The sequence below is a fragment of the Periplaneta americana genome, chromosome 6, assembly GCF_040183065.1.
Source record: "Periplaneta americana isolate PAMFEO1 chromosome 6, P.americana_PAMFEO1_priV1, whole genome shotgun sequence".
NCBI lineage: Eukaryota > Metazoa > Arthropoda > Insecta > Blattodea > Blattidae > Periplaneta > Periplaneta americana.
The window spans coordinates 182769539-182787895 of record NC_091122.1 but is presented as its reverse complement, the minus strand read 5'-3'; the positions used below and the strand labels follow the sequence as shown (position 1 = coordinate 182787895).

Below are 18357 nucleotides of genomic sequence, written 5' to 3'. Positions count from 1 at the left end.
CTCTCTATTAATAAGTGCTGCAAACTTAACGGAAACAAAACAGTACAAGATTGTAATGGAAATTCTGAAGGCCTCTCTTCAAATTCTACACTATCATCTATATGTTAACACGTAAATTTTTGTTTTGATGTACAAATCGAATCATTATTTTGCTCGTTTCATTTCCCTTTATCTTTTATGTTTGTTAATTCCGGATCCCAGTGGTCAACCTCACTTGAGGACGGATGATTTGAAATTAATTTCTATATATAATTAGTCTACTAGATTCAATGCCCGTAAAACTTATAAAATATTTTCATTTTGAAAATAAAACATTAGAATATTTATATTTAGTGCCATACTATGTTTTACACTTATAATAAACAAATATTTCTGAAAAAGACATTTTATTGGGATTCCCAGTTTGCCTGGAATGGCTGTTATACGGTTTAAAATGTATGATGGTAAAAGAAGTATTAAAGCTGAAGATAATGTATACTAATTCATTAATAATAATTGGAGCTGTTTAAGTAACTGACCTTGAAAAAGCAGTTTGAAGTCCAGTTATAAAATCAAATTGGCAGTTTGAACAACTTAGGAAACCTGGTGCAGCAGTAAAACGAAACACGACAATATGAAGCTGAAAAAAAAGACAATAATACGGGGGAGGCATGCGCATGCCTCACCCAGGGCAACGGCCCAAACGGCATCATACGCCAGCGGAGCCTCTTGGTAGCCCTCAGGATAGCGCATGTTGTCTATGTCATAGCCCGCCTGACGTAGCACCTCGTTCAAGCGCAGGCGGAAATCCTCAGACGTCTGCAAGGCAATTGCCATGCCTGCTACAGCTATTCCTTATCTCATGCATATGACACAATTTGCCAACATACAGTACATTGCAATAGCTTGGAAAATGTATTGCTAAGGAACTCTCATATGTAATACTTTTATCATGAGTAGAAAGATAAAGTATCACGCAACACACATAACTAGTGTAATAAATATTGCACCTCTCTCAACATTATAAATTTACAAACTCGAACATTTCACTTATGCTATACAATTATAAGAAGAGTTAATATTAACAATCTGTAAAATAACTTTTTTTCCCCACATATAATATTTCATAAATTTGTGTCACTACTACAAAAAAATATAGAACCTATTTTATTTTTATTTCGAAGGTAAGCCCTGCTATACAATTTGGCTTAATCCTCATTTACATTCCATCTTTCCTGTCAAAGGTCTCTACAGTTTCACTGACTTCTACAGAAGTATTCAGTCTTAACCGGAATAAAAACTCACAGACACATTTGTCTACAAATAAAAAACTTGCATAGCCAGTAATCCTGCCTGAAACCCTCTCAATCAGAGACAAGATTGTTTTATGTACCAAAAATCTATGACAAGAAATCCTCTTCATTTACATGGTATTCCTATGAAGGTATATTTTTCAATAATAAGCAGAAATAATTTGAATTTAATCTATGAAAAGCACCTGATTTTTATTGAATGGGGTTCCAGGCAACAGAGATTTTAATGCTACAATACGGTATATTATTAATTAAATAGTAAATTTTGAGTCATGAAAACAATAGACCGTGTGTTTCTCTGGGTAAAGGATATTGGGATTCATTACTGCCACAAAAATCGATATATAAAAACAATGAAGAAATAACTTAGTGGGCCATGTTTAGAAATTAGGAGGCTTTGACAATTTATAAAACAAGAGAACATCATTCATGGTTGCCATTATCATGGATTCCCTACAAAATACATAAAAACCATTCTTATTATCTATCTTAATTATTTAACTTTTCAGGATTATCCAGTGTTGTAAATTTGAAGTTACTTGCACGTAACATTATATCTAATGCATTATCATAATTTATTATTTGCATCTATCTGGTATGCTTTGTCTATGGGAACCTCGAAATTTGAGGAAGCAATAAAATAAAGAAATACAAATTGTCAAAGCCTGCTAATTTCTAAACATGGCCAGTGATTAAGTTGCCAATATTTCTTCATTGTTTTTATACATAGGTTTCTTTTGTGACAATGTTAAGCCTCTATGTCCTATACCCAGAAAAACACATGGTATGTTGTAAATGTGATTTGGCTTTCTACAACTCCATTAAATTATTATTCTAAATCAAGGGCATGGAAAGAGTTTATAAATAATAGAAAAAAATATTGTAACTTAGCTTATTCGAAAAATGTATTAGCGTGAGGCAGTTATCATCACTAGATATTAAGCATAGAGAAGCAAACTTCTAATACAATAACCAATAAGACATTCTTAACTTAGTATAAACAATTTAGTTTGTTAAATCAATGAAAAAGTATAATTATGCTAAAGTTGGTTGAAGATTATGAAGTTTAGACAGTAAACTAGCTTTCCACTGAATGATTTTAATACATTATTGTAACAAACTATCTCTCTAATATCAATTTCGTAATCATGCTTTGCATGTACTGTCAAATCTTTATGATGAAACTAAACATTAGAAAACTATATAAGCAATAGAATCATCCATTGTTAAGTGTTTGAAAAAATGTCATTCAGTGACACATATTTTCTTATTACACATATTACCTAACAATTAAAAAATATCAGTTTTCTTTTGCAGTCACGATATTGCAATTGTCGGAGTTCTATACCACACATATCCAAACATCAACAATATATATGGTAAAATCCTCAACAATGTCAAACTCATCTCCTCTGCCTACTAATCAGGAAAAAAAAAAACTGTTTGGACCAATTCTGATTAAATCAGTGCAGTTGTGAGCAGAAAAGTTTCAAACATTATCATATTGATTTTGTAGTAAAAATGATTATCTTATAACTTGACCAGAAAGACCGTGTTCTGTTACATAGAATTGGTAGTATAAACTATTTATATGCGTAAAAAAAGTAAACACTTCTACTTCTAAGTACAAACTAAGAAAAATCATAGTCTACCTTGTTCGAGACTTCGTTAGCTTAGCATAAGCATTTATACAGTTTAAAATGACAGAATTCATGGAGTATGCAAAAAAAATATATATGCAGAGTTTAAATTGAAATAGAAGGGTCCATAATATAACAAATATCTTAATTTAACTACCTTGGCTTTATAATATCTGAATCGAAAATGGACGTTGATAGAAAACAGCATAAATACAACCAGTTAAACGGTGTTATTGAAAAAAAAAAAAAATTTGGTAAACAAATGTCCGTTACTACTAAATTGAGATTGCATACTGTAATATCGAAACCTGCTCTTTTATGTGGATGTGAGAGTTGGGTCTTCATAAGTTAGGAAAATAAAAGTAAGTTAGAAGCTGTTCATATGAGATTCTTGAGACCTTTATTGGGTTTAACAAGATTAGATAGACAGAGAAACGTAACTATTAGGGAGAAATCAGGTGTTAGCAACACTGTTGGTGACATTTGCAATTATCATTTACATTAGAGAGAACACATCAACCCAATGGATCCAGATCATCTCCCCACTTTGGCTTTTCAGTAAGATTTGGGTTGGCCAAGAAGAAGATGGCGAGGCCAGGAACTTGTTTGTGATTTATAAGAAACAGGGATTATCAGTCAATTAATCTACTGCGAAATGTCCAGTCATTAAATGGCCATTACCTTACATGTCACGAGTTATTCACGTACGGTATTATGAATGTCCAGAACAATATTTATTAAAATGTAAATTAATAATTTCAAAATAAAATGTAAGCTAATTTACAATATTCTGTTACACATTTCATTTTCTAATTTTCTTTCTCACTAGGTGAGCATGCAGCTGCATATGATACGAAAGTGCCCTGATTGTTTGGCCAAACACCTGCATAGAATTGGAATATATCAGTCCCCTAACTGCCCATTGTGCAACTCAAACCAAGAAATGGACTCGGAACACCTCAAAATCTGTGCTTCAGTGGCTGGCCATGATAATATTTTTGAAAAATATTGTAGTGAAAGATGTCAAATGACTTTATTGTCAAATGCCTGGCATTAGAAAACAACAACAACATATTGTTTCACATTATTGTCGTCCTTGTATTTGTTATATTGATGTACAATCACTTCAATTCGCCGTTGTGTAGTAATATACTTTTTGCTTATGTTTAAGTGACCATTGTGAACTTGGATTAAATGGCATTCTCTCTCTCATTCTGTTCTTGTTTCATGTTTTCTATAAATCTCTAAACACTGACATAATGTCCAGAAGCCATTTTTTGAAATTTACATTAGAAACCTTCCACTACATTATTGGTTCTATAACCACCTTCCAATGCCATTTCATAGGAATTCCACATAGGAAGTATGAATCTTGGTGGGGTAGTTCTCCAAAAAGAATGTTGAATAAACGTCTCAATGCATACCACATGTTGGACATTTTGACTTATGGACATTTCTGTGTATTGCATACCAGTATTTTGATTTTGGACATTTCTATATATTCTATAGATTGAACATTGTGCTGTTAACGAATTGAGCTGGAATGAAGACACGACAAAGATCCTAATAAATAATCCGGTTCATGATGATGAAAATAACACAATTTATGCAAATTGGAATAAATAGAAAATCATAGACGAGAACCATCAGAACGTGATTTGAAGAAGCTGTACAGGTTTGACAAGGACAACGTGAGATGGTTTAAACGATCATTTCATTGGAAATAATAAAGAAAGATGTGGCAGAGTCTTAACCTGAGAACAGAAAATGAAGATATCTCTTATATAAATGTTTGATATACAACACACGTCAGTTCTAGTTATTTGAGCCTCATTTTAAGGAAAAGAAAATTAATCCCCCACAGATTCGTTAAAAGAAGTTCTACTGTATATCGGTAAAAGTGAAATCTGTGGAAAACTAGTCACAATTTCTGAATAAAACAGTCATCAGTAATAACTGTCCCTTACACAAGAATACATGAATGTAAAATAGATGTCAGTAATATGACGCAATAATTCGTCTTTTACTATACACAGTATGCCCTAATAATCACTGGAGCATTTCACGCTTTGTTTGAATATTATGATTTGTTAATACTGCTACTGAACTACAAAATATCCTTGCAGGTGCAGAATTCAGTCACAAATGTTTACATTCTATATATAACAACATAAAAGCATATTAAAGAAAGCTGAATGTATCTGAAGCTACAGCAGTTTAGAGATAGACTTATTCTACTTAGCTGTTCAGAACGGATCACAAGGACTAAGCAATACCACATCCAGGTACTGCTACGTATCTTCCATTACCTTGCCAGATATTGTGCGTTGATTGTTCTGGTTCCACATCAGGGCTTCAGTCGTGAGATGGCCTTCGGCAGCAGTCCTCATTTGTTCTTTTGTGCATTCAATTTCTTCCTTTTCTAAATTCACTTCAAACCAGTTATCTTCATACCAACCTAAATCATAAAAGTACCAATACAATCTAAGATACGAGCTCTTTCTGATGTAAACAAATGAATGCTTAAGTCTTTTATAGATACACGACCAAACATTCACACACTTAATACATGTGATCTGTATCCAAGTTTGTGCAACATGTTGATCAATAGCAACTTCTGTAGTGTTGAACAACATTTTATTTTTCATTTCGGTTTGGAAGTAAATCCCGAAAAGACAAAGTATATGATTATGTCTCGTGATCAGAATATTGTACGAAATGAAAATATAAAAATTGGAGATTGATCCTTCGAAGGGGTGGAAAAATACAAATATCTGGGAGCAACAGTAACAAATATAAATGACACTCGGTAGGAAATTAAACGCAGAATAAATATGGGAAATGCCTGTTATTATTCGGTTGAGAAGCTTTTATCATCTAGTCTGCTGTCAAAAAATCTGAAAGTTAGAATTTTTAAAACAGTTATATTACCAGTTGTTCTGTATGGTTGTGAAACTTGGACTCTCACTCTGAGAGAGGAACATAAGTTAAGGGTGTTTGAGAATAAGGTGCTTAGGAAAATATTTGGGGCTAAACGGGATGAAGTTACAGGAGAATGGAGAAAGTTACACAACGCAGAACTGCACACATTGTATTCTTCACCTGACATAATTAGGAACATTAAATCCAGACGTTTGAGATGGGCAGGGCATGTAGCACGTATGGGCGAATCCAGAAATGCATATAGAGTGTTAGTTGGGAGACCAGAGGGAAAAAGACCTTTGGGGAGGCCGAGACGTAGATGGGAGGATAATATTAAAATGGATTTGAGGGAGGTGGGATATGATAGAGACTGGATTAATCTTGCACAGGATAGGGACCGATGGCGGGCTTATGTGTGGGCGGCGATGAACCTTCGGGTTCCTTAAAAGCCATTTGTAAGTAAGTATTTAATTTCATTTAAGTAATTGATTAACTAGCGGACTTACTCGTGTTAATTATGTAAGTCTGTGCGGCTTACAGCTGTTTCGGTGTTTCTTCACACCATCCTCAGAGCCTACTAGATCTCGGCGTCATCTCGAACTTCTCTGCCTGTTGTGTGGGTGTGTTTGATTGTTGAAAAGTGTTGGAAAGTGAAGTCAAATAGTGTGTGTGTACTGAAATTGATCTGTGTGTTGAGAATTTGATCAGGGTGTGTTTTAGTGTGTTTGTATATTTCGTATTGTTCTAGTGTGTTGAGTTTTTGGTTCTTTGGTTGTATGTGTAGGATTTCCATGTCTGTATTTATGTTATTGTATGCGTGGTTAGCATTAGTTATGTGTTCGGCATATGTAGATGTATTGTGTCCTCTGGTTATTGCTTTAATGTGTTCTTTGTATCGAGTTTGGAATGATCTGCCTGTCTGTCCAATGTAGAAATTGTCGCAACTATTACATGTGCGTTTGTATACGCCTGTGTGGTTGTATTTTATTTGTTTGTGTTGTTTGTGTGTTGAGATGTCTTTGTAGTGTGTTTTCTGTTCCGTATGCCATGTTGTATTTCTGCTTTCTGAATGAAGATGTTTTCTTATCTGTGCTTTTGTTTTCATATGTTAGTGTGATGTATTTCTTGTGTTCTTGTGTTTGTGTTGTGTTTTGCGTGTTTTTGTGTTTGTTAAGTTTTTGTTTTGTCTTCCTTATGATGTTGTCTATTATGTTTGGATTGTAACCGTTTTCTTGTGCTATGTATTTGATTGTGTTCACTTCTTCATTGTAGTGTTGTTGACTCATGGGTATGTTGAGTAATCTGTGTACCATTGTCCTGAATGCAGCATGTTTGTGTTGTAACAGGAGTAAGTCCGCTAGTTAATCAATTACTTACATTCAAGTGTTAAAAGTAGTGTACGCAAGATTCAAAATGGGTAATTTCATTTATTGTATTTCATACATCTTACATCAGCATTGTAGCTTCGAGATATGGAACTAATAAAAAATTATATAACGATGTTATAGCTGTAATAATATTAATTAGATTAGATTAATCCAATTTACAAGCATAAACAATTCATCAGCTGAGCAGAAGGTACAAATATGGAAACACATTTTGTTAATTCTGTTCCATATCCTTCTTCTAGGCTCATCAAACCTTAAAGACAAGTAGATTGCGCATTGAAAGCCGTAATGGATGAATAGAGAATTCCTTTTTATAACAGCTGATACTATCAGAGGTACAATTTGTGTCTTGTATTAACATTATTAATGTTTTGATTAGTACTAAAAATATGTCGATTTTTAACATAAAACATCATAAGAGAGCTCAACATATTTAAATTTTGAAAAATCTTTTTAAATTACGTCCTTTTATGTACACCTGTCATTATTTTAGGGCTTCTAATTGTAAAACAAAAATATTGTGACAGCGACGTGAGATTCGAACTCACGACCAGCGTCCCGCAAGAGAGAAGATCGCGCGGAGCACTTTGGGACGGCGCACGGCGGAGAGAAGAGAGGGGGTGTATTACGTCAACGCGACGAGAGTGCGCGCGCATCTGGTGCTGGTAGAGAGGAGAGGGCTCTGGATTTTTCTGGAGTGCAATCTCTGGAGACGCGTCGAACTTTCGAGGCTACGTCGCTGTGATTATAAAAGAAGAAACGCCAGCGAACTCGAGCAGTTTTCAGTTGATTAGTCAGCCAGTCAGTGAGTAAGCCAGAGCAAGCAAGCCAGTCTTCTGTACCGGAGTTCAGCTCGAGTGTGCCTCCGCAACTGTGACAGCATCCGAAGGCCTGAGTTCGAGTGCAGTGGACCGCAGTTGGAGGGACCTGAGTTCGAGTGCAGTGGACCGCAGTTGGAGGGACCTGAGTTCGAGTACAGTGGACTGTCTCTGAAGGTCTGTGGTTCGAGATACTGTGAACTCGAGTGACTGAGCTACAAGAACTGTGAACTGAGAACTGATAGTTCTGATTTGTAAATAGTGCTTTGTAAATATTAGTTAAGATTAACAGTTCATTGTTGTTCGTAATAGTCCAAGTAAATTGTCATTGCCGTAAGTGGAGTGCTATAACGAATACTGTGTTGAGTGAAAATCCAATTGTTGACGAGAGTGTTTAAGGCGAATTGTAGAAAGGAATTATTGTTGGAAGAATAAAATTCCATTGTTGAGTTGAAATAAAATTCACAATATGTTTAACTTCAGAATCACGAAACAATGCGAATTTGCATAATAATGTGAAAAAAAACATAATTCAAGTTTTAAAACGAATTCCAGCAATATATGTTTCATTAAAGAAATCTTAACAACAAAGTATTTTAAATAATATTTTTCATAATTCCAGTCTTCTTTTTTTTTTCGTTGTTGGTAACTCTATAGCATCTATTAGATGCTTTATGGTTGTGCTAACAGATGGCGTTACTTGTCAACAATGTGACGCTGAAAAGTGTGTTCAGGTTACTGCCCAGCGACAGACCTGATGTATTTTTTTTTTATTTGTGATTATTGGTTAATTAATATTAACCCGGCACACTCACATTCATACAAATTTCCAGACTCTAGATACTCAAGAAAAATTCACCGAGAGCCGAGCCCGGGAATCGAACCCAGGACCCCCTGATCTGGAAGCCAGCATGCTGACCAACAGACCACGGATTTAGACAGCACATTTCATTCCACCATTCTATCAACAAATGAATGCAGCCGTGTATTAATTTACTGGTATATAAATTGTAAAAACTGAAATTGACGTTGAAAATGCTCTATATACTACTGTTATCATTTGACTATAATTATGTGTGTATATTCCGCCTTTGCTTATCATACAATATGAATGAATTAATTAGTCATATTTTCTCATTAACGTTTTCGGTACGTAAATTGTACCATCTTCAGATGTTTGTATATGATGCTAATTGTTAATCAAGCCTGTGGGTGCATGTATCTGGACTTAAATGGTCAGTGTTTTTGTGCATGCTGTGCGATGTCGGTGAAGTGTTGTCATGATTACACAAATGATCACCTTAACTCTTATATACAATTTGCTGGTACCACACTTTATCGAACTTAAATTAGAATGTTTCAGTCATTATTTAAAAACACTATATAAAACGCTGTTTAAAAACACTGTTTAAAACTATTTAAAAGCACTTAGTTTTTACATCACTTTAACTATGTGAAGTATGTGATCACTTATTGTGTGGTGTTTGCCGGTTTGAAGTTAAATGAGGCACTTGTGGTGATCTTGTTTAGCGTTGAGTTGGACGCAATATCGTAACATGGCTATGTTTTCTGAAAGTGATGTTGAGACACTTCTATTAAGTTGATGGCATATGTAATATTATAACAGAATGAAGATTGTCAGGTCCGTGGCCATATAGCATAAATTCTGTTATAATATTACATATGCCATGTTACGATATTGCGTCCAACTCAACGCTAAACAAGATCACCACAAGTGCCTCATTTAACTTCAAACCGGCAAACACCACACAATAAGTGATCACATACTTCACATAGTTAAAGTGATGTAAAAACTAAGTGCTTTTAAATAGTTTTAAACAGTGTTTTTAAACAGCGTTTTATATAGTGTTTTTAAATAATGACTGAAACATTCTAATTTAAGTTCGATAAAGTGTGGTACCAGCAAATTGTATATAAGAGTTAAGGTGATCATTTGTGTAATCATGACAACACTTCACCGACATCGCACAGCATGCACAAAAACACTGACCATTTAAGTCCAGATACATGCACCCACAGGCTTGATTAACAATTAGCATCATATACAAACATCTGAAGATGGTACAATTTACGTACCGAAAACGTTAATGAGAAAATATGACTAATTAATTCATTCATATTGTATGATAAGCAAAGGCGGAATATACACACATAATTATAGTCAAATTGTGACAGCTTATCGGTATATCTTCAACATGAAATACTGTTATCATGTTTAATATCTTAAGTCAGGATAAAACTTACATATATAATTATAATTTTAAAATAATTCCGTCAAATTGACAATGACACTAAACTCTTGAAATTTTAGAACGAATTTTCTTCAAAAATAAAACCACTTTCACTGCTTATCACGTAATGTATGCTATGCAATTATGTCGGTAATTTTCTGATCAATACGAAATGCCATTCTTATGTTTTAATAGAACTATTTCTTGTGAGTGCAAATCAGTTTGCCTCCAATCCTAATATAGAGAAAAATATCTTCCCCTTTCCTGTTTACAAAAACAGCCACTGTAAAACAAAATCCTTAATCTGGCATATCATAGTTGTGATGGCAATGCTAATTCATTACAACTCTACTCACCTATGAAGAACCACACGTATGACTTTCCATAGATGTGCTGCTTATACATTTCACAAAGGACTCTACGAGCGGCCACGACGTAAAACAAACCCACAATTATCCGAGCATCTTGACGCCGCAAGTTGCGCACAGCGTCAGTCGGATCGCTCAGAAAGCTCTGCCTTGTCACTATTTCAATGCCAATCTCTTTACATCGGGCTTCAAGATCTTCAACTGTCTGCAAATAAATAATATTAATAAATATTTTGCTAGAACAAAGATACATACTGGTTTCTTTTATGAAAAAAATCACTCCAGCGCCCCCAGAAAGAGTACATACTCGTGCTGAGGGGGCATTCCACAGCATTTTCTTCTTCTTCTTCGTTAGGCCCTTATGCCGGTAAGCATTGGGGCTCCTCGTTTTGTCCATTTCATCCACTCCTCTGAAACCGTCCAATCCAAGGCTTCTGTTTTCCTTTTGAATCAATAATTAGCCCAACTCAAGATGCTTTGGGTGTGCTCCCTGATTCCTCTGTCTTGAGGTGGAGTTGGGCATTTCCTCCCAATCTCAATGCTATGGTTTTCCCGCCAATACTCGGGTGGCTGACTGCAGTGGTTTCCCACCGGGCGATGGGGTCGCCACTTCCCTACGCCGAGCCATAGCATTTTAAGACAAGTATTTTAGGAGCTGAGCATCCATTATAGTGGACAGGTAGTACTATGGTCATGACGTGATACAATGTTATAAATTGTATATTATATATAAAATACGTTGATATTCTTCAATTTTATGTAACACTAGCTGTACCCGTGTGCTCTGCTGCACCGTTAGAAATAAATATAAAGTAATTACATAATTAAAATAGGACGTTTGATCCAGGGAACATTCGTGTTTGATAGAAGGATAAATCGTTTATTATGTTACTTAATTTAAATTGTATTAAAAGAATTAAAATGCGATCATTTTGATCCAGAGACCACTCATTTGGTCATAAAAATTATTTTAGGAAATACAGGAAACGAATGTACAGAATAGCCTATCAAGTTTTCTGTGCATAAGAAGCTATTTTAATCTTACCTGTCCTCGATTCACTCAGAAGTTACTGTAATAACATTATAGCATTATGTCCATCTAAAGAAAATACACTTTCCAATGTTCAAATAATAATTAATTATACAAATCGGTTAATTTAGCTTCCGATATTACTTCATACAAACACAGAAACATTCTCTGTAGACTATATTTCATAGCTTTCGATTGTTGTTGTCCAAGGCCCCTTATAGACGAAGTCATTTGTTTTTTATTTAATTACACCACCTTAGATGGTGTTGTTGTAATTTTGAAACTCATTTATCTCATTAAATATCAGTCCTATCAAAATTCTGCACAGAATAAAACTTATCGGAAATTATTTTTAAAGAAACTTTTGTTATGTAATATTTTTCGTGAAAATTAATAATAAGGGAGATATTTCGATTTATTTAATTCAAGCCCCCTTATAACTCCCCTTTAAATACAATATTTTGAATGCCATATAGCGTAAATTCTAAGTTACAACGAACTTAATTTATATTCCAATTTTCATATAAATCGGTTCAGCCATTATCGCGTTAAAAGGTAACAAACATCCAGACAGACAGACAGACATACAAACAAAAATTTCAAAAAAGCGATTTTCGGTTTCAGGGCGGTTAATTATATATGTTAGGACCAATTATTTTTGGAAAATCGAAAATTACCAGAAAAATTTCGGCTACAGATTTATTATTGGTATAGATTAAGGACATTGCACTTAATTAAAATAATTATTTTTTTTTTATTTTTTTTTTTTTAAGGAGCAAAATCATTTCAACTGCAGTCAACTGAAACCCTGTCAGCTTTCATGCATACCATTATACCAATTGTTTTACATGGGCCCTCCCCATCCTTCGGAATATGTATTATATGACTTTGTGTTAAATTTTATCGTACCTGGTTTACATGTTTCGACCTGTTATTGGTCTTCTTCAGAACTCTTTCTTTTTTTTTTTTTTTTTTGCCTAGCTGAAAGTGCCATTGTTTTGGTATTGCCGGTTACGAAGAATTTTACTGTATATTTATTTTCAGGTTTAGGGTCCCAGATAAGATTTTTCCATTTTTAAAATAATGTTATCAGATTTCTTTTCACAATTTCCGGGAACAGATATCAATCTATGAAAAAAAATCTACTTTTAACATTTCTGTTTCTTCACCATTCACTTACATTGCTATTACACACTTTAAAGAATGAAAGTACTCATACTATTTACACACTAAATATTCAATCTACTTCACTATTTAAGCCATTGGTATTTTCACATGAGTTATTTTTTTTAAACCAGATCTTATGTGGATCTCCAGTTTTGCAGGGAATTCCAGACAGGTCACGTTGAAGTTGATTAAGATAGCAAGCATGTCTCAAACAGTTTCCAAACTCATATTTTTTTGGATGTCCACATCATGTTCACTGAAGAAAAAACTCTCTCCACTGAAGCATTGCTTCCAGGAAGACACAGAGGTAGTTAAATCAACTTCTGCAACTGTGCACAGGAAATCATTTTCTCAGAGAAAAATTTAAAATTTCCACTGCCTTTTGAGTAAAGACCAGCATTTCCTTTATTTCACTTTGCTATTTTCTCTAAAGTCACATATTTCTTCAAGCAACAAATTTCATCAAATAAATTCTCTTCACCCAGGTCAAGTCATCTACATTTGAAGAAAAATAATGAACTGTCTCTTCAAATTTTTCTCTTTCTAGAGGAGGTCTCAGAAATATACATCCCAGATATCTTATCTTGTGAATCAATACCCAGACACTGAGATATTCAACAGCATTTTCATAAAATCCGAGGATATCTGGAGACAAATTATTGAATTCGGGGACATTCTGGGGATGAATTTTGTTGGGGACAAAAGCAAAATTCAGGTACTATGTTCAGGAAATGGGGACATCTGGTAACCATATCTAGAACATTTGATATAATTCTTGTACTATGAAAAGTGCATACTTGTCATAGTACAAGAGTACAAGTACAAGTATAGTACAGTACTTGTCATATAGTATAGTATGTCATAGTACAGGTACAACAATTAGATTTGTCACTTACAGATATAAAGACTTCCTCTGCTTGCTGCAAAATAGCAACACGTGACCAACCAAACTTCTCCATAAGCTTGATGCGTGTTGGATTATGTACTGTGGCAGATGGATGCGTTCGGAAAAGTGTAGGAAAACGATTGCGATCTGAAAGTGCTGGTGAACTTGCACCATAGCACAGCTGTTAACAAACAAATAAAACCTGTTAGTTTTTTTTATCATAATTGTAATTATTGAAGAATATTTACAATACAGTAGTATCACTCAAAGTTTATTTCCCTTCTCCACAATTCTTTACTAACAGCATCTTCGACCATCAGACAACAATAATTCATACTTCATCCACCCATTATTCCACTGCTCTAGGTACCTAGCCTATCTTCTTTATACTTCTACTTTCCAATCTAAATTAAATCTTTATTACTTCCAGGTTTTAAATAGTTCTGCATTATCAAAACCACGTATTCCAAATAATACCTATATGTACAAAGACCAAGAACGAAAAATTAAAAACATTTGGAGCTTGTACGAGTATTGGGACTGCTGTACTTAAAATTAAACAACGAAGATAAATTGTATTTTTAAAAAAGTGGCACGAGAACCCATGGATTTCCAAGGCCTTCTAGCTAATTGTTAGCATCATGTTCACATGTCTCAGCAGAGATAAACGATCATCCAACCAATACGAGGCAAGTGGTCAGCATGCTCATTAGAGATGGCAGATTTTTGCAATCACGATAAATGTGAAATGTGCTAAAATGCTGTCAAAATAAATAATTTTATGTTTAAAAACATGTTAAGTATATTACTGTAGTTGTTTAACCTGCGATGAAATGCGAAATTGAATACAAAATGCAAAATTTATGCATTTTTTCAAAATAAGAGCAAAATTACATTTTATAAGAAATTCTGTGTTTTTCTGTAAAAAAAATCAGAATATATCTACAGGCCCAGCCACATACAGGTTTTTACATTTTTCAAATCCACAGTTAATTCCCGATTTACCATGCAAATCGTCGTCTGTAGCTGCATTTAGATTGGCAACAGGCCATGATTGTTTGGCCAAACACCTGCATAGAATTGGAATATATCAGTCCCCTAACTGCCCATTGTGCAACTCAAACCAAGCAATGGATTCGGAACACCTCAAAATCTGTGCTTCAGTGGCTGATCATGGTCATATCTTTGAAAAATATTGGAGTGCAAGAGGTCAAATGACTTTATTGTCAAATGCCTAGCATTAGAAAACAACAACATTTTTCAAATAGTTTGATCACTCCTCCATGTTAGCTTTTAGCATAGGAATGTAACCTACCTGATACCCTCTTTGTTATTATCTGTACAATTACCTCCACTAGTCTGTCTGGTGTTGGTGATAGAATATTGGCTAATCTTAAAATGTCACAAAATTCTTTCTCTGACAGCTTGTTCTGGGCGAGGTGGATTCATTATCCATATTCTTAGCTTGAAGCGCCTTACTGGATGATACTGATTCGTTTATTTCTGTTTGATGATTTTGCGGTTAAATAGAGAAAAATTTCTTTGGTCTTCAAATATGTTGTTCTTGTTTTCTAATGCCAGGCGTTTGACAATAAAGTCATTTGACCTCTTGCTCTCCAATATTTTTCAAAGATATTGTCATGGTCAGCCACTGAAGCACAGATTTTGAGGTGTTCCGAATCCATTTCTTGGTTTGAGTTGCACAATGGGCAGTTAGGGGACTGATATATTCCAATTCTATGCAGGTGTTTGGCCAAACAATCATGGCCTGTTGCCACTCTAAATGCAGCTACAGACGATTTTCGTGGTAAATCGGGAATTAACTGTGGATTTTGATGCAGAGAGTTCCATTTTTTCCCTTGGGATTGTGTTATCAAATTTTGTTTGTTGAAGTCTAAGTATGTAGATTTAATAAATCTCTTCACAGAGTAATACGTAGATTAGTAACAGGCCTGTAAGTAGCAGTGCTGCCCTTCTTTGCTAAAGCATCCGCATTCTCGTTTCCCAGGATTCCACAATGGGATGGTATCCATTGGAATACAATTCTTTTATTGAGTGATATTAATTGAGAGAGCATTTTAGTTATTTCTGCTGTTTGAGATGAAGGTGTGTGTTTAGAGACGATTGATAGGATAGCTGCTTTGGAGTCTGACAATATAACTGCATTCCTAAATTTATTGATGTGGCATAGAAGATTCCTGAGACTTTCACTTATTGCAATGATTTCTCCATCAAAACTTGTTGTTCCATATCCAAGAGATCTATAAAGTGAGAAGAGACAGCACGTAACACCTGCACCGGCAACTTGTTCTCTGGAGATCAAGGTCCGTCGGTGTATAAATGAAGCCAGTTTTGTACAGGGTACCTAATATTAATTGTCTCTAAAGACAATTGTTTCAGTATTTCAGTGTTTACTTCTGATTTCAGTATTTCTTCTGTTAAATTTAGATTATATTCTATATTTAATAGAGTTAAAGGGTTTGGTTTAATTTGTAGGTTTTCTTTTAAATTCGGGATATTGATTTTCTGTTTTAATTCTTGAACCATGAATATGAAACTTTTTTGAGTTTTCAATCTACAGAGAGGACTGTATGAATGCCAATTGTTTCCTGGTAATCTAATAAGTTTTTCATATTGAAGGTCTTCAAATATATTTAGGTGAGTTCACTACTATAAGTTTTGTACTATACACAAAAATTTGTATTATCTCTTCCTCACATAAAATTGAACCGCACACCACTGGACGTAGCCATATACAATGGTTGGTGCTCACCAATGCCTACAACTCACATTCCTTCTTAACACAATCTTCACATGTCGTATTTCCTTCTCATGTTGATAAAAATAGCAAATTTCTATTATTGTTGTTGTTGTTTAGTCAACTGTCCGAAAACAGGTCTGAACCTCACAAGTGATTAAGTCTTTGAAATTATATAAGAGGGAGGTTGTGCTTTCAGACAGGGACCTAATTAACTTAGCATTCTAGGCACCATAAAGAGGTTCTTTGTCCTGCACTCAATAGAATGGGTTTTGGACACATGACACGTGCATTTGTTTACATATAATTCAATTCAATTCAATTTATTAAGCCAATAAACATATAGTGATAGACTTCGTCACAAATACAGAAGGCGAAAAAAAACATACATTTGAAAATACACATATAATTGAAAACAGTAAAGTTTAATTAGAATGAAAACACAAAACTTTTGAAACTCTAAAACTTCATGAAAATAGTTCACTCTTAATGTATTATTTGTAACTAAATGTAAGTAATTTCATTTATTAAAAAACAATTTCACGTGAATTTGTGTTAAGAAACTTATCTACAGAGTAGAAAGGATTAATTAAAAGCCAATTATAAAATCTAGCTTTGAAACTATTGGTTGGTAACTTATAATATTGACTGGGAAGCTTATTATATAATTTCATCCCCATGACAGAAAAATTTGTACTAGTTTTATGTAATCTACAGTATGGAATATTAATTTGTTCACTATTTCTAATTTCATGATCATGTATATTGGCTACTAATGAGTAATTGTCTATATTTTGTCGAGTGTAAAGGACTAGGTCGTATATATAGATTTATGAATGTTAATATTTGTCATTGTATAAAAAGTGGTCGACAAAGTTCAAGATAGTTTGATTGACATAGAATTCTAATGGCTTTCTTTTGCAAAATCAAGACACTAAGGACAATGGAGTCTTCTTGTAAGGAATGACAATTACAACACTATTATTCAATTAAATAGAACCTCCCCATTTGACTTGTAGTAAAAACTGAAATTAGAGGGGAGGTTTCCACGTTATTTCTGTGGTGTTTGGGTAAAAGGAGATAAGTAATAAAAATGAGTTCAGAGATAAATGAAAATTAAACTTGGAACCCTTATTACAAATAATTTTCTACACAAATAAAACACATCAACTGCTTGTATTCTTTGATTTTTGCACACCCACTTGTATAATTTAACTTGTGTGCTCATCTGGGGAACAAAATTCCACCTGGACAAAAAAATGACTTATACCCCTTTACCCGAACATCACAGATTTATGCTTATATTGACGTAGTTTATCAAACTCTGGTGTTCACATTTAATATCCTTAGTGCACAAACTTAAGATCTGCATCTGGTCTATTTTTGTCATAAAGGAGATCCAAGTGACGTCAGCAGAGAAGTGCAAGGGCAAGAGAAAAAGGGAGTGGAGATAAAGGAAGGCGAAACAATGGAGAAGTAAAAGCAGGACGAGGGAAATGAAAAGAGAAGAAGAAAAATGAGTGAGAATATGCCCGCAAATTAAACTGCAGCATTTTTAAGATGAAACTGTGTATCTTACCACAACTAAATTCCACATCTTGGCAGCTTCGGCAACTGTGGTACACACAGTGCTGCACCCAGCCAACAGCATGAGCTTCTGAGGCTTGTTGTACAACAAATTGTACATGACTGATGCTCCAAGACCGGGTTCACACTGCAACATTAAAACAATTACCATGCAATAAAATGTTTCCATAATACTGTGTATCATAACCATCTTTCTTAAGATGATAAACTTTCGTTTCCTGCATTGTACACAAATGATTTCTTATAATG

At 34.3% G+C, this 18357-nt stretch overlaps 1 protein-coding gene across 6 annotated transcripts in view; it reads right to left on the bottom strand.

Annotated features, from left to right (window-relative positions):
* The window catches only part of GABA-B-R1 (gamma-aminobutyric acid type B receptor subunit 1), a 163837-nt gene that overhangs the window by 131281 nt on the left and 14199 nt on the right, over positions 1–18357 (bottom strand). For all 6 annotated transcript variants that reach the window (XM_069829698.1, XM_069829696.1, XM_069829699.1 and 3 more), the window contains exons 4-8: positions 18101–18235; positions 13774–13944; positions 10669–10885; positions 5242–5390; positions 666–798 (exon numbers count right to left, since the gene is read on the bottom strand). In XM_069829698.1, coding sequence (XP_069685799.1) covers positions 666–798; positions 5242–5390; positions 10669–10885; positions 13774–13944; positions 18101–18235 — 805 coding nt within the window. The remainder of the gene's footprint in view (positions 1–665; positions 799–5241; positions 5391–10668; positions 10886–13773; positions 13945–18100; positions 18236–18357) is intronic.